Below are 18,801 nucleotides of genomic sequence, written 5' to 3'. Positions count from 1 at the left end.
GAGAGAGAGAGCGTGAAACTTGAGTCCTTTATTTCCAAGTGGTGGAGTAGCTTTGGAAACTGGGAAGGAGAAAATGTGTCTCTCCCCCCACTCCCAATCCCCTTTCTCCCTTCCTGAAACATCCTTGTATAGTGCAAGACTGTGAGATTTTAAATCTCGTGGTACTTATTCCCACGATCCTCACCTTTACTAGAACCTGTTAGAGGAGTTTGTGCAGGCCAGATCCATCTTTCCTTTTCCTCTGAAGACTTGACTGATAGACTCGCACAACCAGCACAACCTCTGGTTTCCTTAGGTCCCTGTTAACTCTTTATTTTCGGTGGCTCCATTTTGCTTGCCAACTGCAATCACCCAGGTGAAAGCTCTGGTAACTGAAAATGGATGCTTCAAAATCTCCAGAGAGTTCACAGTCTATGAAACTCAGGCCTGGAAAAAATAAAGAAGAGAAATAATTGCAGTATTGTAATCAGCAGTAGTTCTGTACAAATAAAGTATGGATAATCCCAGTTATCTCTCTATTAGAAAATCGGCTGCTGCGAGACATCAGTTTATCAAGTGAACATCTTTTTTATTTTTTTAGTTTAGTTCAATGAAATAAAAGAAACATTTATGTGTACATAGGACATTATTTATATATCTTCAAATATAATTCAAATATAAAAGTGGAATTTTATAATTCCACTTTTCTAACTTCATATTGTATTAGTGAGTGCTGTCACTTCCTGATTTAAGGCACATTGCAGTACAGTAATAAAAAAAGAAAGTACACTTGGGTTAGCAGCACAAGTGCTCAAAAAAGCAAGAACATTTTGTTTGCAATGGTGACACCAGTATTGTTTAGCTACACCAGAGTTTACAAAGTTCACACTAGCCAGTGTCTGCTTTAGCTGAATCATTGTTAGAAGTGTTCCAGTTTTCTTGCAGTAGTGGTCTAATTCATAAAACTAGGTCATCAGCTAGTGATCAGCTCTGTATTCTGCTCTATTTAGCCATTAATTCCAACCAAGGCCTGCCAGTTCTTGGTTCTCTATCTTATATTTTCCTTCCAGATGTCTTCAAAGGCACATGAACTTTGTTTCTCATAGAAAGACCAAATTAGAATCCCCAAAGGTGGCATTCCTTCTCAGTTTTCCTGTGGTGTAATGTTCTTGCTAAAGCACACATGTGATGAAAGTACAATATTCTGATATTTTCCCTGAAACAATTTTGAGGACACTAGTGACATTTTTATATTGCCGTTTTTATCATGTGCAGCTATGGCTGGGTGAATAGTCTATTGCATCGCGTCACCTGATTTTGTTTTGTAAGAAAAACATCCTTAGCCTGTGAGCCACTGGCTTTCCCTGAATAGACTATAGAACCACAACACTGATGACCTCTAAGGTGAACGGCTCGGGTTATTGTTGCTTTCTTGCCAATAGAGACTGAAAATGTATAGGCCGAAAGGCTAAACTGATACCAGTGGCAGCAGTTGCCCACTAGACGTGCCAGGGCAGCTAGCAAGTCATGGACGTGTGCTCAGTGGGGTCAATGGTGTGTGACCAAGCTGTCTAGAGTAGCCACTTGCATATTGTCCCCAAAGAGAATATACATCAACAAAAATTAAGATGAAAGACAACATTGGTTTGCATAGAATTGCATATTCTAATTTGTATGTCTAGATAAAAGCTTATAAATGAATACTATAATGGTTAAACCAACCACTGAATTTAAGAGAACACAGGCAAAAGGATAATTTATTTACTGAAGAATGGATGTACTGGTGCAACAAGGGTCAAGATAATATGCAACCATATGTACTGTTGGAAACAAGTTTAAAAAGTAACTATTGGTCTTTACATATAATACTTTATTTGCTTATTTATTTTTGCCTGCTTGAGAGTTTGTATGCTCGTTTATTAGTTTATGCTGCATCTTTACTTTTTTGTTTTGTTTTGCAAAGAAAATTGATAAAATGAAAATGAAAAATAAGAGTAGAACACATCTCCCCATAGTGGGGAAGACTATGACCAGGTGATCTGTCTGTGTCCAGCTGCAAAGAGTCAATGGGCAACTTCAGGGCCTCGGCCTTCCCTTCTTATGGTTCTAAAGCCTTTGACTGTGCATGGAACAGACAGCATTTTAAAGAGAGGACAGTCTTCTGTAAAGCAGAACACCAGGCCATCCTAATAGAGTTCCTCTGTGTAAGCTTCTGGCTGCATCACCGCTGCAGTAATTATGTCAGCATGGCAGTGTAATAAGGCAGATAATCCCTTTAAAGCAAGAAAACAAGTCAATTTTGGACATCATAAGGAAGCATCTAAATAGCAACAGCAAGTACCAGCCAACACTGTACACAGGAAAATTGTGTCTGATGTAAAGGATAGTGGCAGTCAAGAACATTGGCAAAGACAGCTGGGAGGAGCATATGGAGATTGAATGAGGAGGGGTTGTATTAAGATTTTGAGTGAAAAACCTCTAAATGGTAAAATGGAGACCTTGGGAGACAGTGGTTCCCTCATAGGGTTTGTTCCCTGCCCTCATCCTAGATTACAAATGGAGGGCAGCAAGAATGATGAGGACTTTCACATTGTTTGCTGATAAGAGTAATCTCTTTTTCTTGGCACTTATATTGTCACTATCTATTGCTTCACAGGCTACTCTCCTAATAAATATCCACAGTGTATGTGTGCTGGCTTGCACACACAAACACACTTATAGTTAGAATCACCTTATTAAAATATCCATCACCCCAGGCTCTGAATCCACCATGTACATATTCCCCCGCTGAAATAGCCCTTTCATTTATCCAAATTGTTTGAGCTGCATTCAGTGGACAATTAAATTGACTTGGGTTTGACCGTAAGAACCAGCAACACTGGTTTCTAAAAACAGAAACATTCTCAAAGTGAAATGATTTCAGTTTTTATTTATGGCTTGTGCTGAATAGGATGTTAAGTGGGCTTTCAAATATGGTTAAACCATATTTCATGCATAAGCAGTTTCAGTTCCAATCTTTTGATTTCCTTTGTCTCTTGAGAGAGAGAAAGAAGAAGCATCACTCTCAGAGAACCCGTTGTTCTCCACCGCTTTTTCGTGGCTTGTTATTTAACAAAGCTAGTGTCAGGCGCATTTAAGTTGGCAAGCCTTAATAGCTGTCAACCACAGCAGATGCAGGTGAGATGCTGAAATGAATAAGCTGCCTATGGTGAATTATTATGTAGTTACTGTTTCAGTGTCTTTTTGCCACTCACCTGAAACACTTACTGGGGGTGGGGAGGAAACCATATATTCATACGTTGTTCAGAGAACCCCCCCCCCCCTATTCTAATAATTGTTCTGTTTTCTCTTTGCCATAACTGGATCAATGGATAAAAGAGAAGTCAGAAGTTACAGAGCAAGGGTCACTGTATGAGTATGTAGTCTTCTCTTCACAAGTTGCTTTGAATCCGGTGCATAATAGTAAATGTTGAATAGTGGGTAGACGTAGCAGACGACACAGCGATTTCTCCAAAGCAGCTCTTTATTTGTAAGCTGGAACAGAACTGAACAGCAAACAGCTCAGCCGGCCTGCTTTTATAGGCAGCCGGCTGTCAACATTGTAGCAACAACAACCCAGGGTTTCCCACCTAAAATAACTGACGTGGACCTGAGTGAAAACTACATACACAATACTCCTGGTGGCCAGGGTGAGGACTTCAATACATAACAGTAAAGGCAATATGTTTATGTCAAATATCTTTTCGTTTAACGGGAGAAGAGGATTTCTACCTCCAAAAAGGGAGAGGTTGCTGAGGCTTACAAACCGAAGCATGTACCTGGTTCAAAAGACACTTAGGCGTCTTCCGCTAAGCCCATCGGCCCATCCTTGTTTTTTTTTTATTCTATGGAAAGAGGATCTAGTGATGGAGCTGACAGCACAATCCTATACCCACTGACTGTTTACCCTAATCACCTCTGTCTTAGTCAAAATTGCCACCAGAAATTGTTTGTGTGAAACGTAAAGCACATACTCATACACCTGTCAGTGCCTCCAGATATTCAAAATATTCATATTTATTTATTTAATATTTTTAATATCAAATAATAGAATTGTAGAGTTGGAAGGTACCCCTGAGCATAATCTAGTCCACCCCCTGCAATGCAAGAATCTCTACTAGGTCATACATAACAGGTATGCTAATCTCTGCTTAGAAACCTCCAAGTCAGATTGGTTGTTTGCCAGACCATCCTATGTCGGGGGACCAGAAGTTAGGAGAGGAACCTCCACATACAACAGTTTAGCACAACTGTAATAAGGCTAAACATGGTTCTTTTGCAGTTTTTCTTCTGCTAGATCCTGAAAGATCTGCATTGTGCTTCCTTTATATTTTAGGACCAAGTTGCCTCATGCCCTTTTGTCAGATATAGTCTCTAAGTGTGTGGATTTAGCAATATGGTCTCTCGGCTGCTTTGCTTTACTCCAGCCTTCCCCAGCCTTGGGTCTCTGGAACCCAAAGCTGGCTGGGGATGATGGGGAAGTTAAACAGAATTCATATGGTAGAGTGGTCAACAGGTAACTTTGCAGAGGGGGAAAGGAGTAAAAAAACCGAGGGCTGCTTGATTTGCCTCTTTTAAAAGATTTATAGTTGCTCATGCAAAAATAAAGTTGAAAGAGACAGGTATCCTGTATCCTTTTGTATGGACTCACCAAAGCTTTTTGTATTGTAAAACGTGATGTCTGAACCCTGAGGGTCATGGCAGCGTGCCAGTAAAATTAGCTTCTATTTCTGTTTCCTTTGTCTGGTGACCTGACCTGAGAATGCTCTGTTGGCTGCAGTGAATATGGTGGGAAAATAAGTGACATCTAAACATAGCTGTAATTGCTAAATGTGTATTTCTTGCTTTGCATTGTGATCATTAAAGTGAGGGGGGAAACAGAACTGGTAGCTACATCCAAAAACAGATCTCAGCATTTTGATGGATGGGTAGCGCGGGCATCCATCTGTAAATGCTGGTTGAAGAAGACAACAAGGGGTGGGCATGCAGTTCATGACATCCATCTGTGTGGCGTCTTAAATATGAAACTTTTGACTTTAAATATAATAATTATTACTGGAACCATTTTATTATTTTAGTCATTGTTGGTGGAGCTGTATTACCCTAGCAGCGTATTATGATGAATAGCCTGTTTGTTTTTCCAGATTTAGCCTTACTTGTCTTCATCATTTTGGGCATAATCACATTAAACTTTTACAGCGATTGTTACGTATTCAATACATGTTTCTGTTTACAAATCCAAGTTATAAAATTACGACTATCTTTGTGATAGATGGTCTTGCTTGCTTCCTTCCTTGCAAATAAGTTTATCCATACACACACCTAATAACTAGCATATGTTGATCTCCGACCTAAGTGTTTTGGACTTGCAGTGCCCTTTCAGTTTAAAAAAACAACTCAGTTCTTCCTCATTGTTGCCATTGAGTCCAGTGTGTATTCAGAATGACTTAACTGCTTGTCCTTTTATTCATGTTTGCATGGAAACAAAATATAATTGTGTTTGTTTCCTATGAGGAAATAGAACAAAATGCAGCACCAAAACGCTGCTAGATAACTCAGCGGCCAGCCTAGATCTTCAAACTGCTGCAGACCTGCTCAAAGAGCAGCAGCTGTGCCTGGATGAAAGTGGATCTTAATGAAAAGATGGCATTCTTAGCCATGGAGAACATTATGTCTGTACTGCTACTGTTCATGACAGAACAAAGATCTGACATCAATTTATATAGGCTGAGCAACTTCAATGTTTAATACTGTGCCTGTCTTGATTTTTGACCCTCCTTAAACTCTTGCATTCACATTAAACCTTTATGTTTAAGTTTTTTTAAAAAACACACTGCTGCTTGTTTTTCAATATTTTCTGCTGCTGCTGTTCCTTAGATAACTAGCTTGTTTGTCCTTCCATCCTTAATCAATTAGTACTTGTCAAGCCAAATTCTAACAATTAACTAGTTTATAGCGAAGCGTCCCATGAGGTATATTGTTTTTGTTTTTTAAAAAAATATATGGCAGGTGAACCATATTGCTAATTGGTACTAATGAATGTATATCATTTTATCATTTCCAAATTAGAAAATGACAGATGGAGAGATCTCAGTAGGAAATGTCCCCTTCAGATCGATCAGCCAAGCACCAGCATTTGGGACTGCCTGCCTGACAAAAGCGAAGAAAACGCCATATGGCAGAGAGAGGCAGCTAGCACATGCGCAGTGACCAACTTGATCAAAGACCTCAGCCTCAGTGACCGCAATGGCAATCCCTCAGCACCTCCCAGCAAACGCCAGTGTAGGTCGCTCTCTTTTTCTGATGAGATGTCTAGCTGTAGGGCTTCATGGAGGCCTATAGGATCAAAGGTCTGGACTCCTGTAGAAAAGAGACGGTGTTACAGTGGCGGAAGTGTCCAGCGCTATTCCAATGGATTCACCACCATGCAGAGAAGTTCAAGCTTTAGCCTTCCTTCCAGGTCAAACACTCTTTCCTCATCCTACGACCAGTCTGCATTTAGCAACAGATTAGGATGTCAGCCATGCCAAGGAATGAGAAGGTCAGCCACTTACGGGCAGGCGAGTGATATCTGGGGCAGCGACCACGGCTCTGTAGAAGGTGGCAGGGTTGACATCCAGCGGTCTCTCTCCTGCTCCCATGATCAGATTTCTTTTTCGGAATATTGCCTGCCCTCAGCCAGCAGCACACCTGCCTCAACCCCAGAGCTGACAAGGCGCTCCAATGGGCTTTCTCGAAGCCGGTCCCAGCCATGTGTCCTTAACGACAAGAAAGTTGGAATTAAACGACGGCGGCCTGAAGAAGTAAAGGAACAAAGACCTTCACTGGATCTTGCCAAGATGACCCAGGTAAGAGTTAATTATATCGTATGCTTAGGCCAAACATTTACAAAACACATAAAGTATGTATTTACATTATAGACAGTGTGCAACACACTGATGTGGTAATACTGTGTAATTAACAAAAGCGGAAAGCTGGTTGAATTCCACCCCCCCCCCAAAAAAAACCTGGTTCAATTGTGTGTTTTGTTTTGCTTGCTTGGAGTAGAGGTAATTGTTTCTGGCCTTTCCTTTTATTAGTAGGAGACTGATTGTTTTTCTAATGGATTTGATATTTAGCATCATAACCACTAGCCTTCCAGGCCCTAATATGAAAGGTTTTTCTTCTGAAAATTTATTTATATTCATAATCTGTAACTCACTGGTCTTCAACTGGTGTATCATGGCCTGAGCCAAGGGGGGCGGGTTGGGTCACAACAGGATCATGACCACCATGCACTTATATGGCAAAGGATTAAGTAATAGATCCCCAAATACAAGTTTGGGTTAAAAGTGAGCTCTGGGTCTGAAAAAGTTGACGGCTGTTGCATAACTTAGTCGCTTTAGATAGCTTAGCCTTATTTGAATGAAATGGTGTTTCCTATAGATAGGCAGCATAAGTTCCAGCAAGCAATGGTTTGGTTTTTAATGAAAACAAACTTATTATCAGAAATTGCAGAAGAGGTGCTTTCAAGCACATGCTGTGGGAAGCCAAGGAAAACCTCAACGGTACTTAGTGTTTGTTTTATTTCTGGATGAATTCTCAAAACTGGGGACTTTGCTCTCTATGAGTATTGACTTCAAGCAGTCTTCTGTAATTTTCCACTTCTTTATTACGTTCCATTTTCAGTTGCGAAACAGAGGTCAAAAATTTCCCCTTTAGTCAGGAATCCAAAGTGTGAGCAGACAAGAGATCTGAAGTGCACATCAGGGAGGATGTTGCTTCCATAAATTCTTAACTTTCGGAATCCATTTGTGAGATAAGTGGCCTTTAAAATTGTGTGGTACATAACTAAGCTACAAGAACCCTTCGAAGCACAGGACTCCAAACCAGCTTCATCTTATTACTTAATAATCAAGGGTTTTCTTTTAATGATCCAGCATTCCTTTTGTCTGTAATTTATAGGCATACACTTGTTGATAAAATAAAGATACCCTTGTGTAGAACAGAGATAAACTAGGGTTTATAGATCTGATACCTTCCCCCACCCTCCAGCAGCAGTGCATTAACTCTGCTTTATTGGCATAATTCCTCTTTTACTTTATTGATTTCTGCAAGCCAAAAAAAGCCCCCCCCCCCCATCGTTCACTTTTCACTATCTGTACTACTCTCAACATTGTTGTATGCACTTAAAACAGCTGTTGCACCGCCATGAAAATATGATCCTTTCCCATTGTTTGTATTGCTTTGGATTACAGTGACACTTCCTTAAAAAATGGTGCCAGATCATCCATTTTAATTGTATGCTGCCTTTCCATAGTCAATATGGCTCAAGATGAAATGTGCTGCATGTGCTATTTTTGTTAGCTATTTTTGTTAACAGTGACTCTCCCAGGCAGGTACAGCTGATTAGAAAGCTGCGGTTGTCCTCTATTTCCCCTTATCCAACACAATGACTTTTGACAGTGGAAACTCGTTTATTTTCGTTTTATAAGACCGTGATGCTTTGCAATACTTTTATGACTCTATGGGTGATTGAATAAGTTCGTTTTCTTTTGTGTTTATGGGAATGCTTTTTCCTTCTCTAGAGAAGTTTGAAAGATAAAAAGGGTAAGAAAATAACATGCCTGGGTGATTTCAGGGGGGAAACATACTACATTATACTGCTTGCAAGTCCCCCTTTGAAAATGTGTGTCAGTGAAATTTAATATGCTAAGCTGCTTTATTAGCTAATAAACTGGATAGGTAGTAAAAACAACCTTATTATTTTTTACGAGTCCCAAGTTGAAATCACACAGCTAGCATCACTGAAGGCCTTTTCATTTTCTTGTACTTGTGGAAACAGTTTAAATTATATAGTCATTCATGTTTGTACCCAGGTATATATAGGTTGTTTCATTTGCTCCAGGCTGGTATCCAAGGAAGTGGTAGAGGCTGGAAGCAGGAGGTGTAAAAGGGACCTCTGAATGAAACAAACCTATGTGGTTGGCTTAGTTTTTCATCTGCAGGGCTCCAGGTACATCAGGCATACATTAAAGCAGTACATTGGAGGCTTATAATTGCTGTAGCATTGTAAGCAGCTCTGGAATAGAGTTAAGTGTCCATGATTCTGCAAACATGTGTCCTCTTAAAATTGTGATAGGAAAATTTGTGGCAGAAAGTTATGTGTTTACCAGGAAAAGTGATGGCAAGAGAGCAGTAAAACGGAACTAGTGTCACCTTTACCACCATGTAGATTACCATGGTTATGGGTTGGATCCTGACAAAGGGTACTTTTGTATGCGTGTTTATTGTGGGGTCAATGCTGCTCATGGACTGCTCAGTACCACACAAAACCCAAAGGGTAAATTTAGTATGGATTTGCCCTTTCAACATAAAATCCATTTTTAAAAAAAGTTTCATGCCAGTGACCTGTTTATGATAGCTGATTGACCCATCTGCAGTATTCACTCCCAGTATGGAAGCACCTAAAGTTAGTTGAACTTGGGCCTCAGTAGAATATGACTCAAGTCCCCTCGCTGAGTGGAGGCTGGTCCATTCATGAGGCACTGCCCCATCAACCTTCATTAAATTTTACTGTTTTGCTTTGCCAACCTTCATATGCACACTATAATTCAGCAGCTGTGCGCCAGTTCACACATCATACTTTTAATGAGGGCCAAGATGCCGGAATCTTGGAACCCAAGTTTGGGGCAAGTGGCAGAACTTCAGCAGAGATTAACATCACAAAACATGCTGCAAACAAAAGTGTGGAAAAACCTTTAAAATGTGCCTGTCCAGTGAGTCCCCAAAATGTTCCCTTTTGAAAGCTCTTTCCAAGCTATCCCACTTCCCTGGCATAGAGATAGACCACATGTTTGGTAAGGCATAAAATGGTTTACTTGCAAAACTCTTCAAAGTTCAGATTCATGTTCTTTTCCATACAGCAGTCAGAAAAGATGCACAGGCAGTCAAAACGTTGCTTAGTTACAAAAGGTAAAAGTTTTGGAGTAGAAAAAACGTTAGTTTCAGACTCAATTCTTAGCTGAAACAAACAAGTCTGGTTAAAGCCATGTGGCTGGAGTGACCAGCTCAGAGCTCCTTGAACATACTGAAGAACATACTTGGAGAAAGAGAGAGAGAGAGAGAGAGAGAGATTATAAAGGCTTTCTGATCTATTTCCTTTCAAGGTGGGAAGTGATAACATAAGCTAAGCCTGGCAGGACTGCTTACTCTATGGTTTAACATTTTCATGCACCAGTTAGATACAAACCATATATGAGGCTGGGACCCTACACAAAGTAGGTAAGATGTAGGAGGGGTATATGAGCAGCCTCTTGATACGTGCTGTGTTTACTGAAATCCTGTCTGTAGGGGACTGTGAACTTGAATGGAGCAGTGTGTTTGTTTGTGTGTATTCCTTTTCCTAGAGGCCAATTGTTCTTATCAAAATTGTAAGAGAAAATATTTGAAGGGCCTCCTATCTTCTGCCATGCAGGCAGAAAGCAGCTTGAAAGGGAAGAGATTTTGATTGGAAAAACAACCTGTAGGGAAAGAGTTAAGTATTCCCCGCACCATTCCAATCAAACCCACTCCTACAGCTGCATTGAAGCAAAAAACAAAAATGTCAGTAGACATCCCATGCATCTCCTACCTCTTTGGGCCTGAGTACCCCATGTAAGCTAACTTCCTCTGCCTGGGATGTTGAAGAAAAGAGAAACACACTCCCGTTTGGAAGATAATTTGTGCAATTACTTTTAAGTTGCAGTCTTTCTTGTAATTATAGTATTGTGCTTAAAGCTAAAAGCCCTTGCTTTCGGCATCTAGATATTCCCCAAATTACTTCTTCTTCCCCTATTAATTTTAGTGCTTTGCTGATCTGAATCCAAAATACTTAGATATTCCCACATTTTTCCTGGCAATTGTCAGGCAGGAAGAACAGAGCTCAGCCCCATGCTAACAATTGGGTACATATAACAGCCATATTATAAGTACTGTTTTCACACTCTAAACATACTTGGCGTTTGAATGTGCCCCCAAGCAGTGATGGTGCACTATATCTGACAGTGACGAAGAACAGCACAATATGTTCCTCTGTACAGCAAGGTTCCTGCTGTGCAAGACAATACAAAATCTTTTCTACTGCATCTTTGTAAGTGAACAGCCCCTCTTGTGTGGGTCCTTGTGTGATCTAACCATCTGCATGGAGGAACTAAATAAATTAGTCCCAAATGGTGGATCAGAGTCCTAAGAAGCCCAACATGATTGAATACTACAAGGAGGCTTTCAGGCAAAACAGATTTCTGAGTCATTGTAATTATGATCAGGCTTTTTCATTAGATGAAGCTGCTTTTAATGAAATGCGAAGAATTAGTCACCTTCTTCTAATTTGTACTAAAAGCTATTTTGATCATGGTTTTTCCATGCAGTGCCTTCCCTTAAATCCACCTTAGGGAGGACCAGGGGACATTTTTCATCCAAGGATGGGCAAAAACCAATTAGGATTTAAAAGACAAAAAAAAAAAAAAACCTCAACCAAACAACAACAAACCCAAAAACTGTGTTATGGTTGAGATGTGAATAGTTTGGAGAGAAGGGACTAGGAAACAGTTTTCCTTTTCACATACAGTGGTACCTCGGGTTACATACGCTTCAGGTTACATACGCTTCAGGTTACAGACTCCTCTAACCCAGGAATAGTACCTCAGGTTAAGAACTTTGCTTCAGGATGAGAACAGAAATTGTGCTCCAGTGGTGCGGCGGCAGCGGGAGGCCCCATTAGCTAAAGTGGTGCTTCAGGTTAAGAACAGTTTCAGGTTAAGAATGGACCTCCGGAACGAATTAAGTACTTAACCCGAGGTACAACTGTACACGCTAAAGGTAAATGACTTCTGATTAATGTGTCTCACAGCAACATTATTCTTTCCGTACTGTGCAGTCATCACCACAGAAAGTAGCAATTGCTGTAAGCTCAGCTCAAATTGGAGAGCCAGTGTGGTTTCCTGACAAATCAGGAAGTCCCCAGTTAAAATCTCACTTGACAGCCTTTTGGACAAGCCACAGTGTCTCATCCAAGGCAACCACCCCCCATCTGCAACATAGAGATGATAATAACGCTTACCATACAGGGGTGGTGCAAGGAGAACAAAAAAAAAAAAAGGTAATGTGTGTGATTTTCTATGCAATTGCTAAGCTTTATTAAATGTAGGGAATCATAATTGTCGGGTTAGTGCATCCTCATGGTTGACTTAAGCACTCAACTTTGGGAAGCTTCTCAAAAGAGTTAGCCCTACTATTATATCCTTCAGGCACCTTGGTCTCTCCAATAATGAAGGCTGTTTGGACTACCGGTTTGAGCCTATAAGGTCTGTTCTTATGTTTAGTTCAGTGTGACTTTATTTGTAGCATTCATCCCAAACATGATCCATCCTGCCCTTTAATAGAGCAGTTCATCCCATAGCATAGTAATTTTTATTTTTCATGTTGTGCCCCGACAGTAACAAGCATGGCTGCTGCTGTTCAGAGCTGCATTATCACACAAGGACTTTAGAAACAAGTTTACATAATGAAAGATCACACACCATTGAACTGGGATTTTTACAAGCATTCTGGTAGCGGCACAATGAAGCCTTTTACAATTACTGGTGAAAAGTAGAATTTTGCCTAAGGCCGTGGACTAATTTAGGAGACTGGAGCTCTTGTTCTCAAGTCTTCCTTAGATTTTTCTCAATGGCCAGAGGCAAATTGCTCAGCGTCCCCCCCCCCTCAAAGGATTGCTGTGAGCCTGAGCCTATTGTTGTTTGTAAGGATCAGCAAGGTTACTAGAAAGTGCACTCTGTATAAAATAAAGCAAACAAATTATTACAGGAAATTCTTGATGGTGGGTTTTTTTTTTTTTAAAAAAGGATCCCAGCATTTAAAGCGGGAGACACACAAGGAGTGACCACACTGTATGATAATGTGCATTCAGTGTTGGATGCAGGTGCCTTTTGGGGAATGCTGTGTGCATGACGTCGTCTCTGTACCACAGTCTAAAGTAGAATGGATGTCATCTGTGCCGAAAATGCACTTCTCAAGTGCTTGTTGTGTACTTGTGTTTACAGAGTGCTTTCTCAGGTCACCTCCTTTTGGGGCAGACCTACTTATGTTGCAGGGCTGTGCCTCTCCCTTCAATATGTTTAACTTGTCTATGAATGAATTTGGTAAAATAGGAAGCAGTAAAGTAATTTAGCTGTCTGTCTGTCCGTCTCTTTCTCTCTCTATATAGCCTCTGTATATCAATGCACCAGTTTCCACTCTCTTTCAAAAGATTGTGAAAAACCTTTTCCCCGCTTTTTAAAAAAAGAAAGGTCTGTTGAAACTCTAATTCAGGTGAGAGGAATAGAGAACACACATTAGTTCTCACACTAGTTTGAAAACATGACCACCTGCGTGTACAGAAGACACAGATGATATTTATTTCACAAGATTTATATACCACTTTATTGTAAAAGAACCTCAAAGTTGTTTAGAAAAAGAATAAAACAATAAAATTATTAGTCAAAAGTTCAAAAACAACTATTAAAAACATTAAAAATAATATTTTAAAAACTGTTGTTGGCCTCCGTCTGTCTTGAGAGACAGTGGAATGTACTTCCAGGAACGAAGTCAAACCACTAGAGAATCACAGCGCCTGCTGTGGTTGCAGAGGCTGGTGACTCGTAATTGTGCCTCCCATGTTGTTCGTGCTGCATTAGCAACACCAAAGCGAAATCTCTGGGGCACAAGCTGGTTCTGCAGTAGGGTCCACATGGATACTGAAACGGAGTGAACCTATAAATGCAGTTACACATGTGCAAGATTTCTCTGCATATTGAGTAACTTGGCTAACCCTACTGAAATAGGTTTGGGTTCTAGCCATTGATGATGAGGGAGCTGAGATTTTTCTTTATTTCTTGTTTGTCGCTTAACACTGATACGTTTTGAAGTGAGTAGGAAGATCAGAAGTAGTTACTGAGCAGAGGTATCTTTCTGTCCTCTTCTGTGCCTTTTAATCTGCCATGCTGCTGGCTGCCAGCGCTGTTATCTCTACCCTGATCTGTTTTTTCATAATGTCTTGGCCATTGCAAGCTCTGCAGGTTTGATCTCATGTTAACACAATAATGGATTTATCTTTGAAAATGCCAACAAGGTAATTCTGCTGATAGTATCTGCAGTTTTGAGCAGTTTAATTGCAGATAATTTTTAATGGCTGACTCATAAGAGAGAAAATGAAGTTTGGTGGTAGAGGCAGATGAAAAGCTGTTCTCCGGCATAAAATTCCCACCATCAGCACCAGCATCTATCTTACTTCCTTGTTCCCCCCCTAAAATTAATCACTTCCATTTATTTTTCTGAATTGTAGACACACAATGCACATCTTTACTCAGAAGTAAGTGTGCTTAGGTTTGCAGCCTTCATGCTGAGATGACTAACAGGCACATACCCACAAGTGATATATAGGATTCATCCTCCAACTGAATTTACGGCCTGGGATTCTCGAAACACAGGACTGAGTCCTAGCTTTGACAGCAAGTTATTTCGGGAATGTTTTCAAGACGCCACCTTTACCCCCATGATAAATTGGTAAAAAAAGTACATTGTTCCAATGATGTAGTCCTTGTATTCAGATTACCTAGTCTAGGTCAGTGTTGTACTACAAATTCAAAATGGGTGTTGTAAAACCTTTCCAGCATCTTTAAATAAAAGCCCACAAGTCCAAGGGTTTCATGAATGCACTGATACTAGTAGCATGCTACAGCCCTTTCCCTGTTGTTCTGTAAATCCATGCGCACATAGCACATGAATACCTGGGATGGAAATATTTTGCTGATTGTGAGAAGACTTCAAAAGTTAGGGCAAAAGTAGCACTGTGCAATGTAGAGTCATAATTATGGTAAAATAGCATTGGAACTCTTTCTCATGTGTTGCTCTTGCAATGTGTGTTGCTGCTGCAGTCACTACTTAACTAACTCCATGTTGCATCATTAATGCCTTAATGTCTGATCGAGTAAATCCTTTCCAATTCAGCATTACCAGACTAGATAGAGTGCTGATGGGAAATGCCTATGATGTAATCTGAGCTACCCCTGTGATCAGAATATTTATACTTTACCACCACAAATCTGCTTCCCTGGGGCAGGCAATGACTCCTATATTAAATGGGTAATCATGTCACAAAATGGACCTATAAAACCAGGTCTAATTTGAAGTTTCAGTGTACTTGGTAGAAACCTGAACCAGGCCTTCAGAAGAACAAATTTTTTAAAACAAAGACAGATTTAGCAAGAATAAATGTATTAATCTTTAAATCGCCTTTGTTGTTTTTATTAATTAACACGACTAATTAACCACCCCTTTGATTGTGATTCATAGCAAGTTAACTGAATATAGTGAGCTTCTGTTGGAACTGGTTTATGTGTTACTTTTCCAAAATCGAATCTGGGATCTGCTCCCAGCTAGGAATTTGGGGCTACATCTATAATGTGCCTCCCCAGTGGCAGGTCTTGGCAGAGGTTTGTGTGGGGTATGTGTGCAGTTTCAAGGAAGGTATACTAATGGTGCAGGACCTTTGAGTCATAGTTATTGTTTTGGCTGTTCTGTCTGCTGATTTTGCTAGACCCTTTCATTTCATTTTTTCATTTTTTTTTACATTAGCAGCAATCAGCATAGAACCTGACACAACTCTCATGTGGTTTGTGGTATCACACACAGTGGCGGAGCTTCATGCTCTGGCACTGGGGGGGGGGGGAATAGCAGGCAGGGGTGGGGATGGTGCGCGTCCTGGGAGCGTGGCACGCCGCCTGTGGGGGTGTGGTGCCCAGCATGGGTGAAGGGGGCAGCCGCGATGGCACCCACCGGGATCACACTGCCGGGGGTGGTGTGCTCCCCCCACACTCCTCTTCCTCCGCCAGTGGTCACACATGCTGAATTAGCACACCTAAGACCAGTAGAACAAGGAGGGGAACACAGTATATGTTAAACATGTATGCTTATATGATGTGTGGCACAAAACAGCTTCTGGGGAAGTTTTAAAGATATTTGTTTATTTAAAGACATTTGTTATACCATTTATTTTACAACTATCCAAAGCAGTTTACAACTTTAAAAAACCCCGCTACAACCAATAAAAGAATTAAAGCTATACAGCATTTATTTTTTAAAAAACTAAAGTAATGGATGGTGCTCGACTAATTGTTACACAGAGTAGACCCATTAAAATTAATTAACATAGCTAGGTTAGGTACATTCATTCCAATAGGTCTACTTTGAGTAAAATGTAATTGAATACCACCCAGTATCCAAAGTCCTTATATCATGTGCCAGACCAATATTGGGGAAGAGCTGAGTGCAGAAATAAGTCTTCAGCGTAGGCTGAAAACCGAATATGGCTGGTGCATGCCTAATTTCTGAGGGGAGGCTGCTCCACATGGCAGATGCCACCACTGTGGAATCTCTCTTCCATTCACCAGTCTAGCTCTATTGTGCATACATATATCAACCGTTCTTCCTCCTCTCTTCAGAAGACTGATATGGCTTGCGGATGCATAGTAGAGTTTCATGCATATGTGTTCGAGATTTGCTTGGGCGTTAAAACCTGGGGCCTGTACATTTCACTCCAGAAACAACAAGGTAGACGCCAACTCTCCTGAAAGCCTCTGTTGAGAAAAGGCCTTCGTACCCCAAGGCTCGTCCCTGTGTAGATAACTAATTCAGACATATCCATTTTGACATGGATGTGTGCAAGGGCTCCCTTTGAAAAGCTGTCCCGTGAGCGCCAAACATTATATAACGGGCCTTTAATGCCATCACTGCTTTTGAAAGGAATTTTGTCAGGAGCTGCTTGAGGGTGAATGGTGCAAGTATCTGCAGCGCCTGTAGGGACGTCCTCCTCTGCTTGCCCCCTACAGAGAGAGAAAAAGGGAGGCTGCCATGCCCTTTGAAAACTGAAAAGCTTTCGGTTTAAAAATATGTGTGTGAGAAACCCTGTACCCAGGCAAGTTTAGGTATTCAGAGCCTCCAGCATATATAACACTTCACTTTGGCATTTGAGGAACTGTATGTGGGGTTTTTGTGTTTGTTTCTTTTTGTTAGGGCAGCAGCAGTGGTACAGCTGCTCATGGAGCTTCCTCCCCCTCCTTCTTCCCCCTGTTTTTTAGCACCATTTTAATCCCTGACATCAATCAAGCCACAACACTTAAAGGGGGCACAAAAGCTCAATTTGTTCTAGTATTGCCCTTGACATGCTTTTCTCTCATTGGGGAGGCGGGAGGACAGAATTGTAATGTAATATAATAGAATTGCATTAACTTCTTCTAGCGATAGAGGGAAGGAGGAAGGTGAACAGTGGTGCTGAGCTTTTGAAGAGAGCTGCTCAGTATGTAAAAGCAACTTAATTTGGCGGTCTCCACCATGTTAGCTGCTCGCTCAGACGAATCATTAAAAATTTCAGGCCCTGCATCAGATCTCTATAATATGCTCTGGGTGCCCAGACTCCATTGTCACTGCTGGCCCTAGGGATGTCCAAAGCTCTCTTAACAAACAGGTTAATATCAGATAAAGGGTAGGGAGTAATCAGGTTGTTACACTGAGTTGTCAGATCGGAGAGCAAGGCAATGCTCTCCATGTATCAGGCAATGCAGAGGGTTAGGCTGTAAGACAAAAGCATGAAAGGAGAGAAGCAATACAGTGGTACCTCAGGTTACATACGCTTCAGGTTACATACACTTCAGGTTACAGACCCCGCTAACCCAGAAATATTACCTCGGGTTAAGAACTTTGCTTCAGGATGAGAACAGAGATCGTGCTCCAGCAGCGCAGCAGCAGCGGGAGGCTCCATTAGCTAAAGTGGTGCTTCAGGTTAAGAACAGTTTCAGGTTAAGAACAGACCTCCGGAACAAATTAAGTTATTAACCTGAGGTACCACTGTGCATTTCAAGCATAAAGCAACAAATGCAGTATGCGTGTGTGTACAGCTTGTGTTTCCCTGTAGAATTTCTTTATAACTGTGTCAAGCCAACTCGACTGACTCCGGAATCCAGTTTGGCTTGGGCCTTGACTGAATCCAGTGCACAGACCTAATGACTAGTACCATGCAATCAGTGCTGGAGTCGGATTATGAGGGACCTCTAAATTAAAAGAAAGAAAGAAAGAAAGAAAGAAAGAAAGAAAGAAAGAAAGAAAGAAAATAATGGAAGTAAATTGCATATCATGTGCAGAGCACATACAGTGCGGGTTGCAGTCTATCTTCTGTTTAGTAAGTGCTAAACTGTGCATGTAATACCTCTTTTGTTGCTGTACTGGGAGCCAGTGTGCTGTAGTGGTTAAGAGCGATAGACTCATAATCTGGTGAACCGGGTTCGCATCTCCGCTCCTCCCCATGCAGCTGCTGGGTGACCTTGGGCCAGTCATACTTCTTTGAAGTCTCTCAGCCTCACTCACCTCACAGAGTGTTTGTTGTGGGGGAGGAAGGGAAAGGAGAATGTTAGCCGTTTTGAGACTCCTTAGGATAGTGATAAAGTGGGATATCAAATCCAAACTCCTCCTCCTCTTCTTCTACATACATGCATACATACATACATACATACATACATATTTTTTTATATATTCTAAGTAAGATGTCATAAGGTATTTAAAGGTATTTTGTATGCAGAGAGGCTTATTGCAAGATTTATGTTTGTGCTCAATTGTTAATTTTTAAATGCATCCTCCCCTGGTATATATACAAATATAAATGCTTGTTATTTCTATTTTCATTGGTTTGGCCTCTTAAACGTAGCTTAGTTTAGGCCCTTAGCATATCTCAAT

The 18,801-nt window shown here is 40.9% G+C and overlaps 1 protein-coding gene and 1 long non-coding RNA gene across 12 annotated transcripts in view; both read left to right on the top strand.

Moving 5' to 3' along the window:
* Positions 1-18,801, top strand: part of FAM53B (family with sequence similarity 53 member B) — a 117,595-nt gene that overhangs the window by 48,284 nt on the left and 50,510 nt on the right. For all 11 annotated transcript variants that reach the window (XR_014510968.1, XR_014510969.1, XR_014510970.1 and 8 more), the window contains one exon: positions 6,088-6,866. Coding sequence is in view for 8 of the 11 variants with exons in the window: in XM_083439718.1 (XP_083295844.1) it covers positions 6,088-6,866 (779 nt within the window). In the remaining 3 variants the exon portion in view is untranslated. The remainder of the gene's footprint in view (positions 1-6,087; positions 6,867-18,801) is intronic.
* On the top strand, positions 2,524-5,226 carry LOC310677230. Its single transcript, XR_014511011.1, has 2 exons — positions 2,524-3,447; positions 3,697-5,226. It is a non-coding gene; the product is annotated as an uncharacterized lncRNA (long non-coding RNA).

The sequence above is a fragment of the Podarcis tiliguerta genome (genome assembly GCF_965153285.1).
Source record: "Podarcis tiliguerta genome assembly, chromosome: 5".
NCBI classification, from domain to species: Eukaryota; Metazoa; Chordata; class Lepidosauria; order Squamata; family Lacertidae; genus Podarcis; species Podarcis tiliguerta.
The sequence above is the reverse complement of the archived record's forward strand: the minus strand, read 5'-3'. Positions and strand labels throughout refer to the sequence as shown.